The following is a 27,907-nucleotide window of genomic DNA, read 5'->3' as shown; positions in this document are numbered from 1 at the left end:
TATTCACCCACTGACAAGATGTTGAAATCTATTGCGCCAGGCTGATTCTCTCAGTGTGTGCAGGGCTCAGCAGGAAGAATTTTTGTTTTGGAGCCAGTGTTTGGGCCAGTGGTTCAGATTTTCACTTTGCCAAGCAGCAGTTTCACTGGCCCACTTCTCTAAAAAATTAAAGCTATTTGTGAGCAGTACTTTACTGAATAACAAGTTAAAATCATATAGCTGTGTATTCTCATATGGGTGTAGCATGAGTGCCTTACTTCCATTCGTACTTCGTTTTCCATTCGTAGAATCTGTTGTGTCCAAGAAGCTTACAAAAGTAGTTTTTGTTTAGCTTTGTAGTGTTTTTACGAGGCCTTGTGATGAGAGTGCACATCTGGAAGCAACCCAGAAGGAAACTGGCCTAAATGTGGGTGGGAGCATAGCCCAATTCTATTTCACCCCTTACCCCTACCACTTAGCCCCACCTCTCCATTTTGCACGTTCACGTCTAGGGATAGGGTGTCCTGATTCTTGTTGAGATAGAGGGGTAAGGTGAACTTTTAGGGCTACAAGGCCCTCCAGACAGGTTTTTCAGAGACGCACTCCAAACAGAGAGTTATGAGGAAAAAAAAGAAAATCTGCCAAGATGGCTGCGCAGGTGACCAAAGAAACCCACAAATGTGAGAATTTTCTCTGTTTAAAATTATGATAATCATTTGTATTTTCTTAGTTTAATGTCGTTTCAATGTATTATGGTCCTTTTCTTCATAACAAGCATTAAAATCGCTAATAGCATGCTAATGTCTCTGTAGCTAGCTAAATTTCCTGTTCTACCTTAAATGGAGCAGCAGTTACATTCTAGTGCCTCAGGTGTCAGAACTGATGCACCATTTAAGGTGCAACAGGAATAAATGAACAAGAAGCTGGCGAGTAGTTGACTTTAGCTTCATATAACGTAAGAATTATGGGTGGGTGATAATAAATAATTGTCCCCCCTCTTTGAAGGCATATGATGACCTAAATGTAACTAAAGCCCAGCTGTGAGGTTGCTGAACTTTACCCTACAGAGCAGCGCTAGTAGCCTGATAATGAAGTAATGTTCTTTTTTTATTTGAGGGTCCCATTTCGTAGGGAAGATTTCAACCACTAACTCTGTAACTCAATTCCAAGGGGCAAAGTGACACTTGAAAACAAGGGGTAGGGTAAAAATAAGAAATAGGATTGGGCCATAGTAAAGAGGGCGCAAACTGAAGTTTTGAAATTTCAAAACCGTTCAAGCACTGCATGAAAGTAGTGTCAGTGGCACGCTCATCAGTTTGTTGTCCAACATCAGCCCTGGTGTCGGTGCTGTAGATAAGCTAGCGTGACTTTCAAGTCTTTAAAGAGACTAGTTAAGCGTGCAGATGTGTGTTGCATGTGCAAAGTACACATTACATGACATCACCTCTTTCACTTTACAAGACATTATCTCTTTCAGAGAAAATCTGTTTATTCGAAGCTGTTCGCTGTAATGTTCCTTACAGTATGCAAGTGTTTCCTTTATTGTAGTTTATTAGAGCTTTCAGCAATATAACAGTGTAATAATTGAAACAGTAGTTTGTATACCAATCTAACACTATAGCCACGAGGTAATATGTTGGTCACAGTGCAGTAAAATGTTATGCTGTGATACAAGCTGCATTCTAAAGCCGAGGCTGCAGTCGAGGTAGGGTGGGTCCTCGGTAGGACTGTCCTATGAAGACTCCTCCTTAGTAGCCTATTGGTCATACAAATGGAACAGTCCTAACGAGGCTGCGTGGTGATGTCACCAGAAAGGCCCCGCCTCTTGCACTTAAGGCGTGAAACTTGTGAGGAACTGGTGAGAGAAAATGGAGCCCGTTGCATTGAGTTTGTTGCTTTTTCATTTCTTCACGGAAATGGAGATGATGTTCTTATGTAGTACGATTAACTACATATACACAAATACTTCTATATAAAATACGACATATGGATGATATACGGTAAATGGGCGAATGCTTTAATTAATCAATCATTTTACACTTTATAAGGTAACGAAGACAAATTCAAGGACGTGAATATATTGCATTTTAAAATCTTTTCTTTTTTTAAAGTCTTTTCTGCAGTTCACAGATACCATGAGGAAAGGACGAGCTGCTGCGTTTGCAGAGACTGGCTGTCTAGCTAGTGAAATGTTTTGCTTGTATTATCGATCAAGACTGGAGGAATTTGGAGTGGCTTTTTAGTAGGAAAGCATGTGGGTGAAGCCTTGTTAGCGACAGATTTCACTGCCACCCGCTACCAAAAGTTGTCTTCAGACATGTATTCTGCTTAAAGATGGTTCTTCAAGGGTTCTTTAGTAAAGAAAATGGTTCTATATAGAACCATTAACACTCAAAGAACCCTAAACGTTAAAGCGTTCTTCAGATCGATGAGTGTTTTATATAGTTTTTTTTTTAAAGGGTTCTATATAGCACCAAATAAGGTCGTTCTCTTGTTACAGACTTGATATCTTTTTCGAAAAGGTTCTTTATAGAACCATCTATAGCATCTCCATTAATCTGATGAATCATTTCATGATGCCGTAGATGAAAAAGGTTTGAAAGGGTTCTACGCAGAACCTGAAAAACCATTTCATAATGCAAAGAACCTTTAATCATGCAAGCGGTTCTTTGAATGATTAAAAGGTTCTTTACATTATGAAATGGTTTTTCAGGTTCTGTGTAGAACCCATTTCAAACCTTTTCATCTACAGCAAAAGCATGATGCAAAGGGTTCTTTTGAGTGTTAATGGTTTTATGTAGAACCATTTTCTTTATTGAACAACTTTTTAAGAGTGCAGATATAAGATCACATCTGGCCTTGTGTGGCTGCACTTTTGCTGTAACTACAGCAGCACAATCCAGTAAGATTGCAGAGAGTCACAGGATGAGCACCAAAAAGTCTGAAGATGTTTCAGCGCGCAGCCAGTGGCGATCCTGCAGTGAGAACGCAGCACTGCCTGATCGAGCAGGGCCTTTCTGAGGAGTCTTGGAGTGTATCTGTGAGGGAGAGAGTGTGAGACGGAGCGTGGGCTTCGTGCCTCACGGTTCATTCGTCCCGTATGTTAGCGTCGGGATGGAAAGTTTCCATTTGGTCCAAGAAAGAAAAGCACAGCCGCTCTTTACTCAGAACAAAACTCACTCTATCAGTGTCTGATTGTATAGAGAAAAAGTATAAACTGCACTGGGGTTTAGGGAAAGGGAAACGGTCCTGAGAGATGGAGAGACGGAAGGGGGAGAGAGAAGAGAGGGATTTGAGGGGGTCATTTGGAAGATGAAAGACAGGAAGTGGTAGATTGAGAGGGAAGAAAGGAGAGAAAGTAGGGAGGCCAAAGATGGAAGTTCTACAGGAAGAGCAAAAGATGAGAGATAAAAGGTGTTGGAGGTGTGTGCGGAAGTGGGTGTGTCTGTTGGTGTGGTTCGATATGGCTGCTTTGCCTGGGTTTTTCATTTGTTCTTTATTGTTTGTGTGCATGTTTTGATGTTTCCTTGCTGGCTGAGGAGTTTACCATCATATTCACCGAGATAATGGCCAAGAGTGATTTTCCAACTGTGGCTCAGAGGCTTCTTGGGCTGGCCGTTTGGGTGACGCTACATCACAGCTTTGATGCAGCCTCGACCGGCTGCTTGAGTGATGCTGTGTTGTGGCTACGGGGCTGCCTGGACTGGCTGCTTGGTGACTCTGCGCTGCAGCTGTTGATCTGCCTGGACTGGTAGTGTTCGGCTGGGATGGCCACTTGGGTGGCGCTGCGTTGCAGCTGTGAGGCTGTCTGGACTGGTGGTGTTTGGCTGCAGGAAAACGCTACCCTTTTGTGGCTGAGGACATTTCGGGCTTTTGAGGCTTCCTGGGCCGGCCACATGTGTAATGCACCGTAGTTGCAGTGTGAGACTTTCCCCTGCGGCTAAGGACTCTTTCTACAGGCTACACTCTTAAAAAAGACGGTTCTTCAAGGGTTCTTTAGTAACTAAAATGGTTCTATATAGAACCATGAACAGTCAAAGGATCCTTTGCATGATTAAAGGGTTCTTTGCGTCATGAGAGGATTCTTTAGATTGACGGAGAATGTGTTGTAGATAGTTTTATATAGAACATTGTTTTGAAAATGGTTCTATATAGAAGGGTTCCACTATTGTTATAAGCCAAAGAACCCTTTTTTGGTACTATATAGAACACTTTATTGATATGAGTGTAGCTAAGTGACTCTATATACTGTGGTCATTGGGAACTGTGGAGCTGTGTGTGTGTTCTCTGTTTTATTGTTGATTTATATATCATGTTGCTTTTTGTTTGTAATGCATCAATAAGCATGGGAAAGGCGCTATATAAATAAGTGGTGTTGATGTTGATGATGATGATGATGACGAGTTGGAGAGCAGCCTCTCTCTCCAGGTCATGTCAACAGAAGCGAAGACTGCAGTGGTAATTTGGCAAAAGAAATGTGTTTCAAATAATCAGTTATCAGTAAGAATCTAACTGTTTCAGTACTGTATAGGAAAATTGAATTGAATGTGTCTGTAAATGCAAAACTGTCACAGATATGCTTCTTTGTTCTCTTCCGAGTGTCATCATTTATGGTCAGTGATCAGAACTGGCTATCTGGGTGCATCCTATCACAGTAAAGTTGGTGGGGAGGGGCGAGGCTTATATTGTCATATAATTACATTAATGCTTAAATAATATATGATATATCCTTTTATATCAGTTGTGGAGCTGATATAATATACCAGCACTGCCCTCTAAACATGTTACAAGTGGGGCTTGTATTGTTATATAATTATATTAACGCTTAAATAATAAATCCTTTTATATCTGCTGTGGAGCCGATATAACATACCAGCACTGTCCTCTAAACATGTTACAGCACTGAACTTTGTTTTCATGAGTTTCATGCCTTGTTGACATTTATTTACCTTGATCCAGCTCACCCAATTCACATTCTGCTCAATTTGGCGTAATATGATTGTGAAATCTAACGACTGTTGAAAGCTCTGCAGACAGTTCAGTTTCTGCGATCATCTCCAGTAATTGCGATTAGGCAATTATGTTAGAATTATGATGGACCTGGCCACGCTTCTGGAGCAAAGCAAGCTTGCTTTAGTGTAATTTGTTCTGTTTAAGGGGAACTCTGCTGATTTTAAATCTACATGATTAAGTCATTGAGATGTAAATGGTCATTCAGAGTGGTTTGGTGTGAAATATTTTATCATCATCAATATTACATATAAAAGCTTAGAAGACACGTGTAGGTTCACTGGTGGTTTTGGATAGTAAATATAATGTCTATATTTGTGTTGTAGTCATGGTGACCCCTGGTTCCTATCACCACCACTGTAAAGAAATCTGAGTCTCTACAATCAACCATTTCACACCAAACCACTCTGAGAAATTTTGGAAAATTGGTGGAGTTCCCCTTTAATATCTAGAGTTGCTTTGTATATGTTAGTAATGATAGTGAGCTGAAGGTCAACAAAGGAAGGCTAATGCAAAGCTATAACAGGTGGTGTTGCATATGGTGGTCGCCATCTCGCCAGTGCAACAGACCTCATTATACATCTTTCTGATGGAGAATCTTGGATTGTTGATGGTTAGACCAATGATTTGCCACAGGTTTCCCCTGAAGATACCACTGCTTCATGAGTAGCCATGTTAGCAGGCTTGGGTCTTATTACAGGAGCGTTCGGCCAGGATACACTGGAGTATCACCACTGGCTGTTTAAAGATCTGGACTGCTGGATGGAAGGCCTTTTAGGAAGGGTGGGAGACGTAAAATGTTCGTGTGAAGGAATGTCCTCAACAGTATTTCCTTGTTCAGTCTGCGGTTTTGCGAGGCAGAAAGCTTTGTCTAATGTCTGTTACATTGTAGTAACACTGGCTAATTTAAACCTACCAGGCTGACGGTACTCATTTAATGCATTTAAATCAATTTAAAGTGCTGCAGTAAGAATGAGAACTGACGGCACTGTTTTCTTGTTACTTCACTACGTGCAGCTGATGAGGCTGCGTTGGCTTTCTTGAACACCACTGTATAAATGGACTTGGTATTTACCACTGTGGTTCATCACCTCTTCTTTTAACAACACTCTGTAAGCGTTTGGGAGCTAAGGAGACACTGCTGTAGGCTAGAAAGTGAAATGTTTTCCATTCTTGTTTGATACAGGATTTCAGCTGCTCAACAGTTCAGGGTCTCCTTTGTCATATTTTTCATTTCATAATACACCAAATGTTTTCAGTGGTGACAGGTCTGGACTGCAGGCAGGCCAGTTTAGCACCTGGACTCTTTTAATACGGAGGAGTGCTGTTGTAATACATGCAGAATGTAGTTTCACATTGTCTTGCTGTAATAATTAAGGCCTTCCCTGAGAAAGACGTCGTCTGGATGGCAGCATATGTTGCCAAAACATCTTTTAGCATTAATGGCGCCTTCACAGATGTGCACATCACCCATGCCATGTGCACTAATGCACCCCTATGCCATCATGAATACAGGCTTTTGAACTGCATGCTGATAACAAGCTGAGTGGTCTTTAGCCCAGAGGATACAGTGTCCCTGATTTTCAAAAAGAATTTCATATTATAATCAAATATTGATTCGTCTGCCCACAGGACACTTTTCCACTTCCCCCCTTTTAACTTGGATTTGTTTTTCAGAAGTGTTTCTGAGCACATGCAGTGATTTCCTCTAGAGAATCATGTCTGTATTAAATGCAGTGCCGCCTGAGGGCCCAAAAATCATTGCCAGCAAATACTGGTTTTTGGCCTTGTCCCTTGCAGACAGAGATTTCTCCAGATTCTCTGAATCTTTTAGTGTTATTATGTACCGTAGATGATGAAAAGCAAAAGTTCTTTGCTATTTTATGTTGAGAATCGTTATTCTTGAATTGTTGCACTATTTGCCTACTCAGTGGTGAACCCCTCCATATCTTTACTTCTGAAAGACTCAGCCTCTCTGGGATGCTTTTTTATAGCCAATCATGTTACTGACCTGTTGCCAATCAACCACCAGGTGTGTTTTTTAGCATTGCACAACTTTCCCCCGTCCCAACTTTTTGGAACATGTTGTTGGCATCAAATTTAAAATATTACTATATTTTTCAAAAACCAGTAAAATTTCTCAGTTTTGACATTGGATATGTTGTCCTTGTACTATTTTCAGTTAAATATAGGCTTTAAATGATTTTTTTTTCCTTATATTTTGTATATTTAAGTACTACAAGGGGGCTACACACCTCAGATTTTCACCCACCTTTGCACCTGTGTGAATGTGATGTGACAAATGTGATTTGATCTGATTTCTCATTTTAAGATGTGATGTTGGTGGAATGTCGCGATCTAAGATGCAACGCTTGTGGAGTTTTAATGTTGTAGAACGCGAGTCTGATTTCAGCAGTATAGAACTGTGTGCTAGACTCTCGGGCACTTGGTGAATCGGGTTCGCTGTGCAGCAGTTCAGTTCTGTGTAGGTCTGTGGTGCGTGTCGGAGGGATCCTCTGTGCAGGAGTGCGTGTTCCCGGAGCCAGCGGCAGGATTTTCCTCAGCAGAGCGCCCTGCCAGGACTGCAGCTCAGCAGACTTCAGCTGAGCAGGAAGAAACCCCTCCAAAAACACACACACACACACACACACACACACACACACACACACACACACACACACTGCAGCCACACTTTCAGCTCACAGCACCCACTTCAGGGAGTGTTTACTGCTGAAAGTACTGAGGCACCATAAATTATCCTTTTTTATCATTATCGTGATATAAGTTTCTGCGATAAACACATCAAGGGCAGCAGTGACAGAATTTATTCAATCACCTCATGCGCAGCGCCAAAGTGACGTAATTATATTGCTGGGAATGAAGTTAGAAGCCCAACAAGTGTTTCCCCTTCCGTCTCTCGCTCTCTCACTCTCTCTCCTCGTTTGCTCATTGCCCCTGTCTGACCTCCTGTATTAGTAAATAAATGGCCTCCTGTTTGGACACACCCACACAGACAGACAGACAGGCTGGTAGGAACTGTTCTGCTTGCCCTTTGTCCCTCAGACACAGTAAAGCAGTGCCTGCCTGTTTAACTTTGTTTTGCGTCTGGACTGATGATTAATCTGCGCTGAAGTGTCTGTGGCCTTTTCTCTGGATTTCATTTTAAAGTCTGCACAAATCACATCACACCCTCTTTACTTCAGTCTCTCTCTCTCTCTCTCTCTCTCTCTCTCTGTCTCTCTCTCTCTGTTCATTTGCAGCCTCCTCTTCATTGCTGCGTTGAAGACTTAATCTGTTGTAATGGAGTCAATAAAGCTGTAAAGCTGTTTTATCGCTCAATCCAAAACGCAATAAAGGAATATTTCCATTACTGTGTGCAGTAGGGGTGTGTGGGTGGGTGTGTGTGTGTGTGTGTTGGCAAGGGGGGGCAGGGACTGCCTGCTGATTTTTGCTGCTGTATATGAGCATTGCTGTTCGGATGAGGCATCAGCCAACCTCAGTAGAACAGTAAACAGATGTTTATCCAGTTTGTTGATGAACAGATTTATAAACGTCTGTGGCTCTTGTGCTCTGTTTCTTACTGTAAGAGAGAAACAGAAGAATTTCAAACATGCATTGTCATACAAACCAGCTGATTGTAATAGATGAGGAATCAAGTTTACTCGACTCATCCTGGCAGCATTAAAGTCAGTTGTAAACAGTAAAGTAAACACTAATGCAGGACAAGTAGGTGCAAAACCAGCAGACATTAGAAACTCCATAAAATACTAATTAATTATAATTTATGACAGATGTAAAAGTGTAGTGATTGTAAATGTCTACTGTCCCAGTTGCATATAGCAGTGATGCAGTATAGCAAGCACACAAACACTTCAATAGGGCACGCTGACCAAACCAGCAGCATGTAGCAGACAATCAAATGCACTTTGAAAATTAGACTTGTTGCAGTTTTCATGCTGTGCGTGAGATTTCTCACATTTTCTGCATAATTTAATCTTTCACAGTGGTTTGATGTGAAACGGTTCATTGTGGAATAATTTACTGACTCTACAACACAAATATAGACATTTTATTTACTGTCCAAAACCACCAGTGAACCTACACGTGTCTTCTGAGCTTTTATATGGAATGTTGATGATGATAAAACAGCGGTGAATCTGGAAAAAAAAAATTCTTTGAGGTCTATTTTGCCTCACAATGTTCTACATGTACCCCTCTGCCATGATTAACTGAAAGCTTCTCAAAACTATCATTAAAACAGTGTCTCAGTCATCAGGCAGTGAATTCATCACCATTTCATGTAATAACTTCCTGTGAGGGAGCTTTTAGAGGTGGACGTCTGGTTCCTATCACCACCACTGTGAACAGAGCATTTCACACCAATCCACTCTGAATGTGTACATCTCAACAGTTAAATTATACTGATTTTTTTTTTTTTAATGATGGCGGTATCTTTTAAGATATACTCCATAAAGAAGAGGCTCTTGTTTTAAAATTAGCTTAAAAAATGTTCCACTTCTCTTAGTGCAGGACCAGAATTCTTCTGGATTTATGGGGTAATTTAACGATTCCAGTGTGTTTTGGAATACTCTGCGGTCGTGAGAGAGGAATTCTCATGAATAACTGGCTGTGTGAAAGCTTTGCTCTTGAGTGTTAACACATGCACATTAATTCTAGAAGATGAGGACTCTGCTTGATATGGAAAAGTGTGTAATGGCTGATGGACGTTGGATGATGTTTCTGCTGTGCAACAGGCTTGTTCAGGTCCAGTTTGCTTTGGCTGTGTTCAGACTGCAGGCAAAACGGAATCAGACCTTATGAGATGACTGTCCGCACTGTTGCAAGACATCAGATCGGATTTGTGTTTCCAGACTTCTCCAGCCGATCTGATCTGCATGGGTTGCTGTGGTAGCTACGTAGCTATGCTGATGACGAGGCCAATCGTTTTATATCGAGATTGCAATTTTACAGTGCAATTTTTTTAAATAGCAAGAGATGCAATTTTAATTATAACCATTATTTATCAACAATGTTGTCTTAATTTTAACATATCAGAGCTTGTAAACTGCCTGTAGATGAGTTAGACCAATCAGAAGCAATCAAACAACTATATGCGGTGACGTCACGACCACAACTTACTGGCAGTTTGGCATGTTCAATGTTCAAATCCTGAAAAAGTGGATGATCTGGTCTTCTTGGCCAAAATAACATGCCTGGACTTAAGTTTACATAAAATAATCGCAATTTACATTGCAGTCATGGTATCAATAAAAAAAAAATCTAAATTAGATATTTTTCCCAAATGGTTCAGCCCTGCTGGTTTCAAACACAGATGAAGGAGAGACGGACGTGCATCATCTCGCCCTCCAAACTCTTAAAAATTTACTGGCATAAGCATGAAAGTTTGGCTTTTCTTGAATCCCAGCACTTCTGTCACGCTAGATTTGACATTGTCTTTGCTTGCCATATTGCGAAAGACACTAAAGTCACTTTGAAATCCAAATTGAGCATCCAGACTGAGACGCAGCTGTAAAAATCCAAAAATCTGGATATGCCAAAAATTGGATTTACTGGCAGTCTGAATATTGCCTTAGACCAGGGGTCGGCAACATGTGGCTACGGAGCCGCATGCGGCTCTTTTACTGTCCTGTTACGGCTCCACAGCAGAAATAGGTTTGTAGGTTAAAAAAAAGTCCTCCTTTGCAGTAAAATAAAGCTTTTTAACAATAAAAGGGTCTTAAATGCTGGAGTTCATGTATAACTGCTTATTCACCTTTTAATCCTGAAGATTGGCATGCAGACTGCTGGTCACCATAGCAACGCAGACAATCTAGCCTAGCAAGTAGCTAATGAAAAGGCAAAGAGGAAGATTTAAGAATAAGTGCAGCAGGTAGCTACATTCAGGTGCCTCAGGCACCATTTAAGGTGGAACAGGAAAATTTGAACGAGAAACTGACTTCAGCTTTGCAACGTTTTAGTGTTTGACAGTTTCTCGTTGCAGATTAAATATATCAGGAAACCAGCTGGAGTGATTATAAACGCAAAAAAGTCAGTTAGTCTTAAATCTTTCTGTTTGCCTTCTCGTTAGCTACTATCTAGGCAAGACTGTCTGCGTTTTAGAAGAGGACATTTTACAAGAAACTTTCACTTTTGAGGAAAAGTTTCCTTCTAGAGATGTGAGAAAAACAGCTGTAGTTGAGCTAAAGCTTAAAGTCGAGCAAAGTAAATTTGCGTTTTCGCTCATATTATATATTTTTTTGCCTTTACTAGGACATTAGCACATGGACATTAACACTGAGACACAGCCAAGAGGGTAAAAGGTTACTTTAATAAAATGGACATGAAATGTTGTGGCTCCCAAAGTGGTTTGATTTTTGTTGAAACTTGACAGAATGGCTCTTCTTAACATTTGGGTTGCCGACTCCTGCCTTAGACCGTTGAGTTGATGGAAAGAAAATGTCCTGCTGGGATCAACATCTACATTACACATGAGTAATGCATGAACAGTTTTGATTATCGGTATATTGTTTTTGCTGATACTGAGCATAGCATCCATCCGTCTCTGATCAGTTGTTAGCCCTGCTGCGCTAAAGCTCCTCTCGCTGCTGCTGATACACTCATTACTGCTGCAGAAATACTTCAGTCTTTAGGTGAGCTTTTACCAACCCAACACATCCCTCTCATCATCTATATTGGGACTGATGCTGTTGAACTTCATCCCCGTTTTTTTTTTTTTTTCCAGGGACACATTCACGTACTCCTCAAACTCTGAACACAGCTCTAGTTATGGTTCTTTGCATGGTGAAATCGTTCTTCAGATTGATGAAGAATGTGTTGTTTATGATTTTATGTTGAACCTTTTTAAAAATGGTGGTGCAGGACCAGCATATGTATTTCATGTGCTGCAGCGATGTGAGCCGAGCAGAACTCTCAGATCATTAGGAACTGGTCAGTTAGTTCAGCAGAAGGTGAAGACTAAACATGGAAGAGCAGCGTTTAGCTACTATGCTGCTCTTAAATGGACCCAGACGGAGAGCATTAGAAAAGATCTGACACTGGAAATGTTCCCATTTGAGCAGCTTTCAGCTCTGTTTAAAACACTTTCAGCTCTACTGCACTTCTCTCCTTTAATGCCACTCTATTGTCCTCATTTCTCCTCTTTGAAAATCTGTTGTTTTAAGCAGGTTATTCGTTTCTATTCTCTTTATTATCTTCGTGTTTCATCATTTGTAAAGCACTTTGAATGAGCACAGTGTATGAAAGGTTCTATATAAATGTGTCTTGCCTTAAAAACTTTAGATTCACACCTTTCTCTGTAGCAATTTTAAGCCGTGTCACCTGCAATGGATTTGTCGTCTGGGTTTGTTATAGTTAAAGCTGTACTGCACGAATTTTAGGATTTTTTTTTTTTGTTTTTGTTTTTTTATTCTTCTGACTCACTTTTAACAAACAAATTATACACTGAAAATAAAAGTTTATACATTTATATGTTTTAAATGTGTAAATCAGTTCTACACAAATCAGCTGAAGTTAAATGAAGCATTTACACATAGTAATTATGATCCAATGGTCACATTTTAATCATGTAAATTTAAAGTAACCTTTAAGCAGCTTTCTTTTCAGTGCATATAGTGCTGCTTTAAATACTGATGGTAAGATGCTGAGTGGCTCCACTGTCTCTAGTCTGGTCCACTCGGCGGGGGTGGGTGGGGAAGGATGCTGTCAGAGTATTTTTCAAGGGGTGCCTTACAAATTGTATCAGGTGAATTTTGCTCTGTGTTAAAGTGAACACTCAGCTGTCGTTGCTGCAGGATGAAGCGTTTAATACCGTACTGTCTCCTCCCGGAGGCCAATCCTTCCTCTGTGATCACACTCATGTTTGTTTTAGCTGCATTGCTTCCTTTCATTACTTTTTTTTTCTCTTCATATTTTTTCTGATTTCCTCTAGCTGTTGTCTTCCACCCTGGGAGATTCTCACCCTTTCCCTTTTTCCTTCTTCCTTCCTCTGCTGTGAACGTCACGGACAGAAGGGTTTTCCACGCTGAAGACCCCTCAGTTCATTACAGTTCATTTATTCACAACGAATAAAGTGATAGTTTAAATCGTTACATATTTAGTTCCAGAGCTTTTGATGCACAAACTCTCATACATAATATGCGCACATATGCATACAAACACATCCATGGACCATACATACATGCATGTGTGCTAAACATGTGTTCTGTGTTCATGTCGTTTTCTGAAATTCGTAAATAGAGATGGGCGATATGGAAAAAATATATCACAATACTACACAATGTGCTTTCTGACGTCTGGTAACTTGGAGCAGACAACAAAGGACCAGCAGTGCAAGGTTTAAAAAGATACTATAAAAAACAATGAATGATTTCTATTCAGCATTTCTCATCCATGAAATGTTGAATACAAATCCTGCGCTTCAGTAATTTCAGTTAAACAGCACTAATTATGCTCTCTTGTAAAGAAACATGCATCTGGTCAGCATTGAAGTTCTGATGATATCAGCGCTATAGGATATCAACAAACGTCACAGTAACGATAAATATTGTCATATTGCTCAACCCTGAGTATCCTCAGTGTATAATAGCATAAAAATTCGAGAGAAAAATGTAAAGTAAAAAAAAAAAATTGAATGGCAATTTTTCACTTTGGGACAGCTGACAGTATTTTTAGGGTGGTTCTGGACCAGTTCTGAAAAAAGTTCGTCTGGCGCTCGTTGCGAGTTCAACATCAAACTTCGCTTTACTCTTAGAGCTCCAGTCTCCAGCAGTGGTTTGCTGCTGAACATGGTTTCTTGCCATGAATGGCGCCGACGTTGGTGATAACGGTCGCTCGCCAAGAGCTTCAGCCATCGTTAAGTTTCTGTTCCTTTCATTGTTTCCCTGTCCTTAAACGGGCTAATCAGGGACATCTTTGAAAGAACCTCAAAACTGTTATTTCTTCACATTCTGTTGATAATTTTAGTTAATTTTGGAATATTTTTTAAACCGAAAAGCTTACATATTGAACCCTTTTAAGGGTTAAAAACAGACCAGCTGTGTGTTTTATTACAAAGAGAGCGTAATAAGTCCTGTTAAACTGGATTTATAGTTTTTCAGAGAGGTTTTGCACTGCTGGTCCTTTATATGTCTGAAATGTAATGCTGTGATGCATATTGTGTCAAAAATTTGATATTTCTGCCATATCGCCCACTCCTGTGATACAGTCAGCTGTTTCTCATACTAACCTACTGGGTTTAGAGTAGGGATGGGCATTTTATCAGCCATTCTGGTTCAGCTGGCTCTGTGGTTTCCATTCTGGAGTTTAACTCTTCCTCTGGGAGAGAGAGAGTGAAAGAATTGTTTTACTGTCATCTGTTTTTCTCTGCTTTCCACACCTACTGTACACTGACACACATTTGTTCTCATTTATTTTCCTCTCTCTCTCTCTCTGTTGGACCCCTGCTGTGCTACTGACCCACTTTACCTCTCACTGTTCATTTATTTTTTTATTTTTATTGCAGAATGCGTTACATTTCTCTCAACATTCTTTCCTTTTCCTGTTCTCCATCTGCGTGTTCAGTTCTTCCTTTCTTACTATAGAGTTGTAATTTGGGGTGTTACTGGGCAGTAAAGCTGTTTTTGGAGTGAGATGTTTGTGGTATTTTAAAGCAGACTACAGTAAGTGTCCTGTACTGTACACAGAATGTGGAATGATTATTTATTCTTGCCAGTGAAAAAAGCTGAGGAATTAGAGGCTAAATTACACAACATAAGACACACAATATAGTCTTGCTGTCCCTGACAAAGAAGTGGGGGATTATATACACTCACTGAGCACTTTATTAGAAACACCTCCTTGTTTCTACACTCACTGTCCATTTTATCAGCTCCACTGACCGTATAGGACCACTTTGTAGTTCTACAGTTACAGACTGTAGTCCATCTGTTTCTCTGCATACTTTGCTAGCCTGTTCTTCATTGGTCAGGACCCCCACATGACCCGCACAGAGCAGGTATTATTTGGGTGGTGGGTCATTCTCAGCACTGCAGTAACACTGATGTGGTGGTGGTGGAGTGTGTGTTGCGCTGGCATGAGTGGATCAGACAGTTTTTAAACACTGTGTCCACTCACTGTCCGCTCTATTAGACATTCCTACCTTGCTGGTCCACCTTGTAGATGTAAAGTCAGAGACGATAGCTCATCTGCTGCTGCACAGTTTGTGTTGGTCATCCTCTAGTTCTTCGTCAGTGGTCACAGGACGCTGCCCACAGGTCTCTGTTGGCTGGATGTTTTTGGTTCTCAGTCCAGCAGCGACATTGAAGTGTTCACAAACTCCAGCAGCACTGCTATGTCTGATCCACACGCACCGGCGCAACACACAACTAAACACCTACACAACTGCACTATCTACAAGTATTAATATATTTGTATTTATTGTAATATTTGTGTTTTTCAGCGAATAAGCTGATACTGCTCAGATATAGAGCAGCAATGCAGTAATAAAGAGGCCAGTTGTTGAAATGATCATGCTACTCACTTCTGACCTACATTCACATTGTTTGGGTGACTTGTTTCTCAGGATGGAGAGAGAACGCACGGATTCTGCATTTTTCTGCGGGAATGAAAGTTTTGGTGTTTCTCCATGTTGCCCTCGGTGAAATCTGTGCTTAGCTTAACAACTTAATGGATCCTAGATGTTTCTAGAAAAGTGGGTCAGCAAACCTGAGCTGAGCACTTCATTAAAGTGCAGAGTGTGTTTCTGTGTGGAACAGAAAAACCTGATCGAACAGACGTGTGGCTGTGAAAAACAGGCACAAAATCTCCTGTCTGCTGATTTGGAACAGACACTAGTCCGTCTGTTAAAGCCCTGTCTGCTCATAGCTTTTACTCTGAGCTGGCAGAGAAAGGATCCTGTTGGTCTTTGCTGTTGGAAGATTTTTGAAGTTACTTTTTTGTCGTTTTCCTTGGTTCGATTTGAGTTGGGTGGGAATTTTGTATAGTTGATATTAGGCCTGGGCGTTAGGCCGATGAAATCAGATGTCATTGATGATGGTCACGTAACCCAATGGTGATGTGTAAAAGGCAATAATCATTCGGTAAAAGAACTGAGAGAATTAGAGAGGACTAATTCAGCAATAAACAGCTTGCAAAACAAACAGCTCGTAATGTGAGTGTAGCCTAAGTTGCGGCTGCTGTGGAGCATCCTGTTCTAACTTTTGCTGCTCTTCCTCACTTGGGGCACTGGGAACGACTCGAGTATAATCACAATTGCATTTCTTTGTCAAAATTTAGGCCTCTCTATTTTTATGCCTTTTTTTGAAAAAGCACTGCAGTAACTGAGTGTCTCAGGATCTCAGGATGCCATTAGCTGTATTATTATCTAATGATTATTGCAGTATTACATATTGCACTGCCACCTTATACTTCAGTATTGAATATTGCGCTGCCACTCGTTTATACACCCAGGCATATTGCACAGCTATTAACGTATGTTATCGTATAATATAGTTACTCAGTTCATCCACTGGAAGTGTCATGCATCACTGCATTGCCACCTGCATAATATTTATCCAATTTTACTTACTTATTTTTGTACTGCACATTACATTTTATGGTTCTTTTAGAATATTTTGTTATATATCTTCATGCATCTTTATAATAGTGTACGACGACATCGGCTCTTGTTTTGCTCTTTATTGTACTCTGTGCTGCTGTAATAGACGACTTTCCCTTTGGGATTAATAAAGTGATCTGTCTGTCTATTTTAGAAGTGATCTCTCTATCTGTCTGTCTGTCTATCTCTATCTGTCTATCTGTCTATTTGTCTATTTTAGAAGTGATCTGTCTCTCTGTTCATCTTTGTCTATTTTAAAAGTGATTTATCTATCTATGTCTATTTGTCTATCTGTCTGTCTCTGTCTATTTTAGAAGTGATCTAATCTATCTGTCTGTCTACCTGTCTGTCTGTCTGTCTCTGAATCTCTGTCACTCTATTTTAGAAGTGATCTAATCTGTCTGTCTTTCTGTCTGTCTATCTGTCTGTCTCTCTGTCTATTTTAGAAGTGATCTATCTATTTTAGAAGTTATCTGTCTGTCTGTCTGTCTGTCTCTCTGTCTATTTTTGAAGTGATCTATCTATTTTATTTTTCTATGAAAGGTGCTGTACAGATAAACTTGCCTTGCCTTCTATTGGCTTTTCTATGGAGATTATAAATATGATGATACAACTGCTGTATCAGTAGTGTGTGAATCTCAGAGTGCCTGAATTTACTCAGTAGGACTGTCCAGATACTTTACTTTGTCCAGTGTTTATAGCGGACCTCTAAGGTCAGTGTTTCTGATGAAGAGGGCAGTGAGTATGTGTGACGTCCTGTCTGGCGAGCAGTAGTTCTGAACAGTTAGCTGATGTAGCCACGCTGCGCAGTGAGACGCTGTAGCTCTCGCTGTGCGTTTCCCCAGAGGCCGGCTGCCTGGCACAGCGCCGTCTGGAAGCCTTCCCGCTCGCCCTCGCCTCATCAGGAACGCAAACGGAAAGAGAAAAAACTCTCTCCTCATCCCAGAGGATCAGTGTGCGTTCCTCCTGCAGCAGCACACTCCCTGTCTTTACCTGTCTGTGGCTCGACAGGGCCGCGCCCCCCTGCGCGTACCGGGAGAGTTTAGTTTCATCTGCTTGTTTATTTCTTTAAAGCACCCACTGGGGAGCAGTGGAGGTAAAGATGAAAGAGTACGTGGAGAAAACTGGAGAGAGGGAAAGAGAGGGAGGAAAAACAAAAGAGTTAAAGAAACAGAGGAAATGTGACAGAGAACAGCATTATGGGAGTTTTCTGAGGGAGGGTTTTGTGGCTCAGCAAAGTTCAGAATTATTTATGGCGTTTATGAGGTGTGTGTGTGTGTGTGTGTGTGTGTGTGTGTGTGTGTGTGTGATGATGATGCTGATCATAAACACAGAGACACAATGGGCAACTTTGTATTTGAATTTCTACCCCCAAGGCACAGAAACTTACAGTAAATCTCTCTCTAGAGCTCACCCATTCTCTGTCTCTCTCTCTGTCTCTGCCTCTCTCCCTGGCTCCCCCAATCTGTCTCACCCATCCACCCCGGTATTAAATTGGCTGTTGACTGTGTTCTGATGTTGGGTTTCTGTTTGGACCCTCACTGTGTGCTGGGTGGGTCAGTGTGGGCTAAGTGAAGCTGATACAGGATCAGATTCACAGAGAACGGAGTCACCAGTGCTCTCACTCCGAGAACACCGGCTGAAAATGCCAAGTCATGTAAATAGACACACTCTCGCACACACACGCAGACAGACCCAGATTACAGTCAGTGCGGACTCTGCTGTGTGGGTGTGTATGTATGTGTGTGTGTGTGTGTGTGTGTGTGTGTGTGAGCGGGTGTGGTTTTGATTTTGTAAGCTGTTTTGAGTTTCATGTTACTGTTGACATTATTTCATTCTGTTCACCTTTTTCCTGGATGACACACAGCCCAGTGTAAGGTCTGCGAGGAGCTCACAGTGAGTCCCTGTTTAACTGGACCCTCATATACAGCCTAGAAGTGCAGCCTACGTTCTGAATGACGGATGTATCCTTCCAGGCCTTCGGTTACCCACAGTTCTGTGCGAACAAATGACGCGAAGGAAAGCACCACGAAAATGACAGAAAACGAGGCCATTGGAGCAGAGCTTGTTTTACAATGAAAGTTGTTCATGTCTTTGAATTCATCTTCATGACCTTATAAAGAGTAAAATGATTGATTGACTAATGCTTTAATTAATTAATTATTTTTTAATCTGAAGTATTTGTATGTATGTCGTTTATTGTACTACATAAGCTTGTTTACAAAACAAACACAAGTCAACGGGCTCCATTTTCTCTCACCAGTTCCTTTACCAGTTTTGTGCTGCAATTGCAAGAGGCGGGACCTTCCTGGTGATGTCACCACACAGCCTCGTCAGGCCTGTCCCATTTGTGTGACCAATAGGCTGCTAAGGAGTAGTCTTCATAGGACAGTCCTACTAAATTGGCTGCAGTCTAGGATTTGGAATGCAGCTAATATTTATTTTTGCTGTCATCTGATAAGTTAACAGACAAAATAAGCCGGTCAGGCTGGTGTTTTAGTTACTTGTTAGCGGTTCAACATCATTGCTCTGAACAGCCCAGGAAGCCCGAGAGCTGCTCTAGGATCAGTTTTAAGCATTAGTGCAGTGATGAATACAGTCTTACAGATAGAAGAGCTGATCCTGGGTCAGTGTTGTTGTCCAGAGAAACGCTATACACACAAGGTCTCGCTCTGCTGACCCTTTTCTCAGAGTCATCACTTATTTACACTGAAACTGGACCACAAATGACTCTGTAAGGAGGTCAACAGATTTAAGAGTGGACCGGATTCAGTTTATCTGCTTCTAATTCTGTTTGCATGTGTTTTGCAGTCATCAAGTAGTCAAATGACCCTTGAAGATGGTGATGATGATTAATAGCCTGGAGCAGAGAGAGAGAGAGAGAGAGAGAGAGAGAGAGAGAGAGAGAGAGAGAGAGAGAGAGAGAGAGAGAGAGAGAGAGAGAGAGAGAGAGAGAGAGAGAGAGAGAGAGAGAGAGAGAGAGAGAGAGAGAGAGAGAGAGAGAGAGCTATTATGATCACACACACTGAACATTCACTAAACATGAACGTTCAAATAGGTCCTTTGCAGGATTAAAGGGTTCTTTGGGTTGATGGAAAATGTGCATGAATGTGCTATAGGCGGTTCTATATGTTACCTTTTTGAAAAGGTTCCCAAGAGTTCTTCTCTTGTTACAAGCTTGACACCGTAACAATGGGTACTATATAGAACCATTTTCAAAAAAGTTCTATATAGAACCATCTACAACACATTCTCCATCAATCTGAAGAACACTTTCTTGATGCAAAGAATGCTTTAATCATGCAAAGGGTTCTTTGAGTGTTCATTTTCTATACCTGAGAATATTTGAATCACCATCTTTGAGTGTAGTACTGTATCATTTGCAAAGTTTCCATCTACATCATAGCTAAAATATTCAAAATGTTTGTTCTCCAGCTCCTTACACTGCTCTCCGAAACTGTCATCACCACTGAGCAGCTTTTTTGTTTTTTTATTACGGCAGTTTTACGGCTCAGAGCGATTTGGTCAGACTCTGAAGACGAGACTACACATTTGGCGAATGGTATTCGGTTAAATTCTGGCTGATTCCAGGTTGTTTAGGTTCTTCCGTCACAGCTGCCGACTGAAAAGCTGCTCAGTGGTGATGACAGTTTGGGAATTTAGTGTGGTCTCATCTTCAGAGTCTGACCAAATCGGCTGTCGGTCAAATGTGATCTTAAAAGTATCCATTTTCTGTTTGTGCAAAGTAAGAAGTAAAAATGTTCAAATGGCTTGAGCGTCTCCTACAGCTTAGCAACGGTGTCTTAGCGGAGTGATACAATGTTTGTGAAAAACCCGTGATGTTATGTCAAATATTAGCCTGGTTAGAACGATTCTCAACTAATCAGCTTGCGTGGCCAGAACTAACTGGTGTGTGTGTAAATATATATATATATATATATATATATATATATATATATATAAATATAAATACTTGTTCAGGGCAGTTATTCTGATGCACCACAGATGATAGCAAATGATCCACTGTGTATCGATGTTGTATGTACAGACGCACTCATACACACCCACAACGTAAACGCTTGTCTTTCTCGTGGATGACACGGCAGCAGGTTCTCTCCAAACTGGTGCCAAGTTGTTGCGTCTTAGCAAAATCAGCTTAGCACATCCAGGACAAACATCTGAGGAGCGTGAGCTCTGCCCAGTTCATGAAACGCATTCACTGTATGTACCATTTTATTCAGTCACTAATCGTTTGCTCCTGTCTGTGCTTTCAGGCAACCAGATAAACTTGTGGTTGTGTGGACGCGCAGGAGTCGGCGGAAATCCTCCAAGGTGTGTTACCTTTTTTTGTTTAACTGTTTGTTTTTGGTTTGTATTTTTGTGCTGCTGCTGCTGACTGTTTTTACAGTTGATGACCATATTGACTTTTACTGATCACTTTGTGGGCTAATTCTTCAGATCATCTGCCTTTGCTGCTGTCGTGACTCCAAGTTCTGTGTGTTTAACATCCCATTCCTTCATTTGTTGTTCAGTGAGACAGTAGAAGCCGTGTCACCCTCTTCGCTTTCTGCAGTGCGCTGCAATCTTCACAGTCATATGAGCATTATAGAGCACTTTTTTAACAACTAATGATGGGTCGACAGTTTATCTTATTCAGCCCTATTCATGACTGTAGCCTTAATTTTCATCGTCCTGAGGTCTCAGTGAAAAAGTATCCTGAGAATAAACATTAAAGGGCCCATATCCCACATTTGTGTAAGTTTAGATACCTTAAATAGTACATTATCACCTGACCATCCTCTCTTTATTTAGAATTAAACAGGCTGTTTTTGTTACTGACATATGTAAATGAGCTCTTTTCTTATTAGCTGCTCTGTATTGTACCTTGTTCAAAAAGCACTCAGAGCTGAAACATTCCTTATAACTTTAGTGAGAATAGGTGGAGCTGCACCTGCTGTAGGCTGAATAGATGAATATAGGTAAATGATGCCGTTCTCATGACATCACAGAAAGAATGAATTCAAAAAGGACTGTTTTTTTGCGAGCTTCCAGACATTATCTGGGTAGTGAATTGTATGTTTTGACACTTCAACTATGTTTACATATTATTGCAAACTACTTTATTTCAAAATTTGTTCTCTATGATATGGGATCTATAATGTTCGTCAGTACTTTTACATTTATGGCATTTGGCAGATGCTTTTATCCAGAGCGATTTCCAATTTGACCATTTTTACACAGGTAGGCGAAAGTAGTGTTAGGAGTCTTGCCCAAGGACTCTTACTGGTTTAGTTTAGGGTGCTTACCCAAGTGGGGATTGAACCCCAGTCTACAGCATAGAAGGCAGAGGTGTTACCCATACCAACCAAGTAGACAGCTGCTGTTTTTACGCTGCCCACAAGCAGGTGTGAAACTATCGACTTTTGTTCTGAATCATTTAACTTATTGAAAATGATCCACAACTGACCCCAAATCCCCTCATTTATAGAAACTTGCTTCTTCTTAAGTTTTGAAATTCACATTGAGCTCACTGTTTGTTTTTGACATAATTTGAAAATACCTGTTGTCCTTTTACGTCTTGTGTAAATTTCATGATGAATGGACCAAAAGAAAAGACCCAAAATTACTTGTAAAAAAAACTCCTGGTTCCATTGACTTACCTTAAAACTAAAGTAGGTTTTTTTCCTTCTCTTGTAAAGTCACTATTTTGGAGATGAGTTTTCTTCAGACAACAGCGATATATCCCCCCTAGTCAGCGTGCTGCAGTTTAGCCCCGCCCACTCACACTGACGTTATAAGGAGTGTTTCAGCCTGGACTGCTTTATAACCAACACAACACAGCCTGAGGAGGAGCCGTGCTTATTTAAGAGGGTTTTTTAGCAGTGTAGGACGTCATGAGACGTGTGATAATCTTCCTTCCAGTGTTTGCATCACTTTTTCTGCTTCTTCACGCGGAGGGAGTAACCCAAAAACATTCACATTACTTATTAGCTACATTAAGCTCATAGCTCCAGTGCAAAACTACAGAAGCAATCATCTTTTTTGGGGTAAGAGGGAAAATGAGGAATTTGTTTTATTTATTGAAGTCCAACCATGGGGATTTCATCAAATTTTCACAATTTCTGCATAATTAAACAGTTAAGATGTAAACAGAGTCATTCAGAGTGGTTTGGTGTGAAATACTCTGTTCTGGATAAACTTACAGAGTCTGAATTGTTCACAGTGGTGGTGATAGGAACCAGACGTCCACCTCTAAAAGCTTTTTCACAGAAAGTTATTACATGAAATGGTTATAAATTCACTGCCTGATGTCTGAGACACTGTTTTACGATAGTTTTGAGAAGATTTTGGCCTAAAACATGTATCTTTATAGCCATTCATGGTGGAGGGATACATGCAGAGTGTTGTGAGGCAAAGTAGTTCCCAAGGAAAGCTTATTATTTCAGATTTTTCACTATTTTACCATCATCAACATTCCATATAAAAGCCCAGAAGACATGTGTAGGTTCACTGGTGGTTTTGTATAGTAAATAAAATGTCTATATTTGTGCTGTAGTCATTGTGACTCCTGGTTCCTGTCACCACCACTGAAAAGACAACTGAACCATTTCACACCAAACCACATTGAATCACTCTGTTTACAACTCAAACACTGAATTATCAAGTAATTTTGAAAAATCGGTGAGAGTCCCCTTTAAGCTCTTCCTCTCTGAATCTGACAGCTCTGATGAGACAGCGTAATGCCAGCTCGCTGTCGCCCCCCGGTGGCTGGGATCAGATACAGCTAGTGCAGAGTTTCTATGGCGTTTGTGTTTGTTTGCTTCCTCAGAATATAAAAAGTTGTGTTGAGACAGGCAGCAGGTTGACTCACCCGTGACTCAGTCTGACAGATTTACAGTGTGTAACATTCCTCAGTGTTGCGTAAGACTTTGCCTTAATTTCCCTGAGATTTGAGAGAACAATAAAAATCTAAAGTAATCAGTCAGTGTAATTCTTGTGAATCAGAACACAGAGACGTGACAGAAGTTAGATTTCCTCACTGTCGTCCTTCATGTGTGCACTTAATCGGAGTTAAAACACTCTAAATCACAAAATCCGTCTTAAGGATGTTCTGATCCGGAGGCCGTATCACAGAAACATCCTGATTCTGAAATCTGATCTGTTTAGTCTCCATGATGACTTTAGTACAGACTCAATTTAGGACATCACAGAACAACAGTTCCTAACTTCATAATCTCATCATTAACTCCAGATTAGAAAACAGTATTACACAAACATCCTAACCAGACTAAATCTACTAAATCCTGTCCTAACTTTAGGATGAACCCCAACAGCGTCCTAACTCTGTTTAAGCGTCCGTTTCTATCGTTTTTAGGCATTTGAGACGATCCTGTCTGATTTTTGATGTTTGACGTTGTGTGTGTGTGTTCTCAGTCACACAGCTGGCAGCCGGGCATTAAGAACCCGTACCGAGGCGTGGTGGTGTGGCCTGTTCCTGAGAACGTCGAGATCACAGTCACGCTGTTTAAGGTGCTCCTCACTCTCAGATTCAGAGTGTCTGTTTCTCTTCATACGGACACAGTTCTCTGTCTGTCTGTCTGTCTGTCTGTCTCGCTTTTCTTTCATCACACTCTGTCTGTATTTCCTTCTTTTATTTTTTGTCTCTTTGTCGGTCTTTCTTTTTTCTTATTTTTCTTCTTTGTGTCAGTCTTTCTTTTTTCTGTTTTTATTTCTTTCTATTTTCTTTTTCTCATAATTTTTTGTTTCTTCTTCCTTATCTTTTTTCTTTGTTTCTCTTTTTTCTCATTGCTAGTCTGTTTCTTTTCTTTTCCTTTTTTATTTCTTTCTTCATTTTCATTTCTTTTTTCTTGTTCTCATTATTTTTTGTCTTTGTCAGTCTCTTTTTTATTTATTTATATTTCTTTCATTTTTTTTTCCTTAAATTATTATTTTTCCTCTTTTTGTTCTTTTTTCTTTCTTTCTTTTTCTATCTGCCAATGTTTTTCTTTCTTTCTTTCTTTCTTTCTTTCTTTCTTTCTTTCTTACACAGCCGTGTTCACAGATGCAGCTGTTAAACACAGTTAGACTGTTTATATTGTAGAGATGAATTAACTCCTAGTTTTTAATTTGGTAATTATATAAACACAGAATATCAGCTTTAACACACTGGGAGCTCCAGTTTAATCACGTGGTCATATATTAACACACCCAGTTATTTAAAGTAACACTGATCAATAAAACAGTCTTGTTTAATTTCTCGTCTGGTCTCCTGCAGGACCCCCACGCCGAGGAGTTTGAGGACAAAGACTGGACGTTTGTTATTGAGAATGTAAGTGCTGCTTCGGTTTAACTGTTCTCTTCCCTTCTGGAACGCAGTTATTATCCTGAATGTCATTTCAGTTATAATACTACTACTGCTGCTAATAATAATAATAATAATAATAATAATAATATATTATTATTATTATTATTATTTAAGGTTAACTTTATTGTTATTGAAGAATTAGTGTCATCAAAAAATCATGCATGAAGGTCTGATTTGCTTTACTTATAACAGCTGATTAACATGAAACATTTGAGTCATTAATATGAAGATTATTGTTTGAACGAGTGCAGACAGTGATTTTTTTATTTATTTATTTTTTTTAATTAATAAATAATATCAGTTTTGAGGCACCTACACAGAACGCTTTTATTCATTTGGTGCTTCACAGTGTGGCAGTATTTGCTGTGTGTTTAGTGACACCTTGTGGTGAGAGTTGGTCATTACACAGGTCTCCTGTGAGAGACTGTGTGTCCGACCCGTTCAGCTGGATGTGATACTGTGGCTGGATTAACTTCTGATTAGTCAGTTTTTGCTGTAAAGTATTTTTCATCCTACACATTCTGATACAGACTGGAGTGCTTTTCACTCTTCTGTTAAGAATAATGACTCCGTAATGTTAAAGGAGAGAACCACGAACAAGATCAGAACCTCTGCTCTTCATTCAGAATCATGTTTATTGTGTTTGTTTATTTTTCCTGTTTGTTTTCTGCTCTTTCAGTTCACACACAAACGAGGTTTGTGCTGTTCAGCGTCTCAGATTATGTTCAACATCATTATGTTCATACAAACGCAGTTTCCTCTCTCTCTCTCTCTCTCTCTCTCTCTCTCTCTCTCTCTCTCTCTCTCCCCCTGTCTCTCTCTCTCTCATGACAGGATATGAGACCTATGTTGCTGAAGCTGTACATACATGTTAAATTGAATTATCGTTAAAATATAAACAAATAAAAAAGGTTCATAGGGATAAATCATTAAAACAGAGCTATAAAGTTAGAGATATAAATATGGTAATACATACAAGCATAAAATTTATATGGATGTGCTGAAAAAATCCTAATAAAATAAACAATGAATAAAAATAGAGAAAAATCTTTCATTCCACCTCTTTTCTTGCTGTCACTCTCTACATCTCTACCTCTTTCTTTCTTTTACTCTCATTTTCTCCATTATCTCTCTCTCTCTCTCTCTTCTCTGCCTCTTCCTGCCTTTATCTGTTCGTGCTGTCATTCTTTCTTTTTCTTTCTTTCTTTCTTTCTTTCACATTTTATCAACCCCTTTCTGTCCATGTTTTTTTCCTCTCTCTCTCTCTCTCTCTCTCTCTCTCTCTCTCTCTCCTTCCACTTCTTTTGTTATTTTGTTTCTTTCTTTCTTTCTTTCTTTCTCTCTCTCTCTTCTCTCTCTCTCTCTCTCTCTCTCTCTCTCTCTCTCTCTCTCTCTCTCTCTCTCTCTCTCTCATTATCAGAATCTTGGCGCTGGTCCAATCGGCAGTCTCCAGTCCATCTGTCTACTCAGCGCGCGCACACACACACACACACACACACACACACACACACTCTCACTCTCTCTCTCTCTCTCTCTCTCTCTCTCTCTCTCTCTGTCTCTCTCTCTCTCTCTCTCTCTCTCTCTTTCTCTTTCCTGCATGTTTTCTGTCACAGTCTCTCGCTCTCTGATGCAAACATGCGTGAACAGACAAGAAGATGCAGGAGAAACAACTGAACCCCAACACAGTCATCACAGCCCATCAAATCACACTGTAGCTTATATGAATTATTATTTCACTCGGAGCTCATAAGTGCTGAAGTTGTGTTACCTCCCGTAACAGACCAGAGGAAAAGCAAACATCTGTTACATTTTCCCATGTTTGTCGTGGGTTTTTTTTATTTATTTACTTTAGTTTTTTGGTTTTTACATTAAAACTAACTAAAAATAGAAGTGCAGACTCCAACCCCATCGATTTTAGAATTAAATTAAAAGTATTTCATTATGTAACTAACTGTGTTAAGTGTTATTATATAATTACATTTGAATATCATTGCAGGCTACTAGTAATATCTTGTGAGTGTAGAGTTCTGTAAAAAGGTTTAGTTTTCCATGTAATAGTAGCCATTAAGGCTGGACAGTATAAGAATGGATATCGTGACTGAGAAATTGTTACAATGCAGTACAATATGCTTTTCTGAACATATGGTGTATATCATCAGTACTTGAACACTGACCAACTGCATGTTTCATTATATAGAGAGCAAAATTAGTCCAGTTTAACTGGATTTAATGCCAAATGTCGAGTAAAAAACACTGTGTTTACAGTTTATGACAGTATTTTTTTTAAATGTAGGATCTTTTTTCTCTCTTCCAACTGATCAGATGTATGAAATAATAAATATCGTGATTATATCGTGTTTCATGCACATTTCTTGAACTATTGCAATATTATATTTTTGCCACATCACCCAGCTGTAGTAGTAATGTACAGTAAGGTCAACATTTAAATTAATATTCAGTTTCTTATATATTTAATATACCTATATTTATACTCTTGTTAACTCACTAAATTCCTATTTTCCTTTTAACATAGTATTTCTGAGGTGTTTTGGTCACAGAATATAATGTATTGGTATGAAAGTACACACTTAAAGATGGTTCTTCAAGGGTTCTCCAAGTAAAGGGAATGTGTTTTTATGCTGAAAAAAAGGGTTCTTCTATTTTTACGATGTCAAGCCTGTCACAATATGAGAGCCGTTTTTGGTGCTATATAGACCTCTTTTTAAAAAGGTTCCATATAGAGTCATATACAAGACTTTCTCCATCAATCTAAAAAAACATTTTACCATGCAAAGAACTGTTTAAGCATGCATATGGTTCTATATAGAATTCATGGTTCTATGTAGAACCATTGCGTTTACAAAAGAACCCCTGAAGAATCTTTTTAAACGTGTACATTGAGACAAAAAAAAACATCTCTACCTTTTTTTGTTTGTATA

General features: G+C 39.9%; 1 protein-coding gene across 3 annotated transcripts in view; it reads left to right on the top strand.

The window, feature by feature from the left end:
• The window catches only part of ehbp1 (EH domain binding protein 1), a 233,217-nt gene that overhangs the window by 10,729 nt on the left and 194,581 nt on the right, over positions 1-27,907 (top strand). For all 3 annotated transcript variants that reach the window (XM_036594170.1, XM_036594169.1, XM_036594171.1), the window contains exons 3-5: positions 20,878-20,935; positions 24,038-24,133; positions 24,879-24,932. In XM_036594170.1, coding sequence (XP_036450063.1) covers positions 20,878-20,935; positions 24,038-24,133; positions 24,879-24,932 — 208 coding nt within the window. The remainder of the gene's footprint in view (positions 1-20,877; positions 20,936-24,037; positions 24,134-24,878; positions 24,933-27,907) is intronic.

This window comes from Colossoma macropomum, unplaced genomic scaffold (assembly GCF_904425465.1).
Source record: "Colossoma macropomum unplaced genomic scaffold, Colossoma_macropomum, whole genome shotgun sequence".
Classification (NCBI taxonomy): domain Eukaryota; kingdom Metazoa; phylum Chordata; class Actinopteri; order Characiformes; family Serrasalmidae; genus Colossoma; species Colossoma macropomum.
Note: the sequence above shows the minus strand (reverse complement) of the source record. Positions and strands in the feature narration are given on the sequence as shown.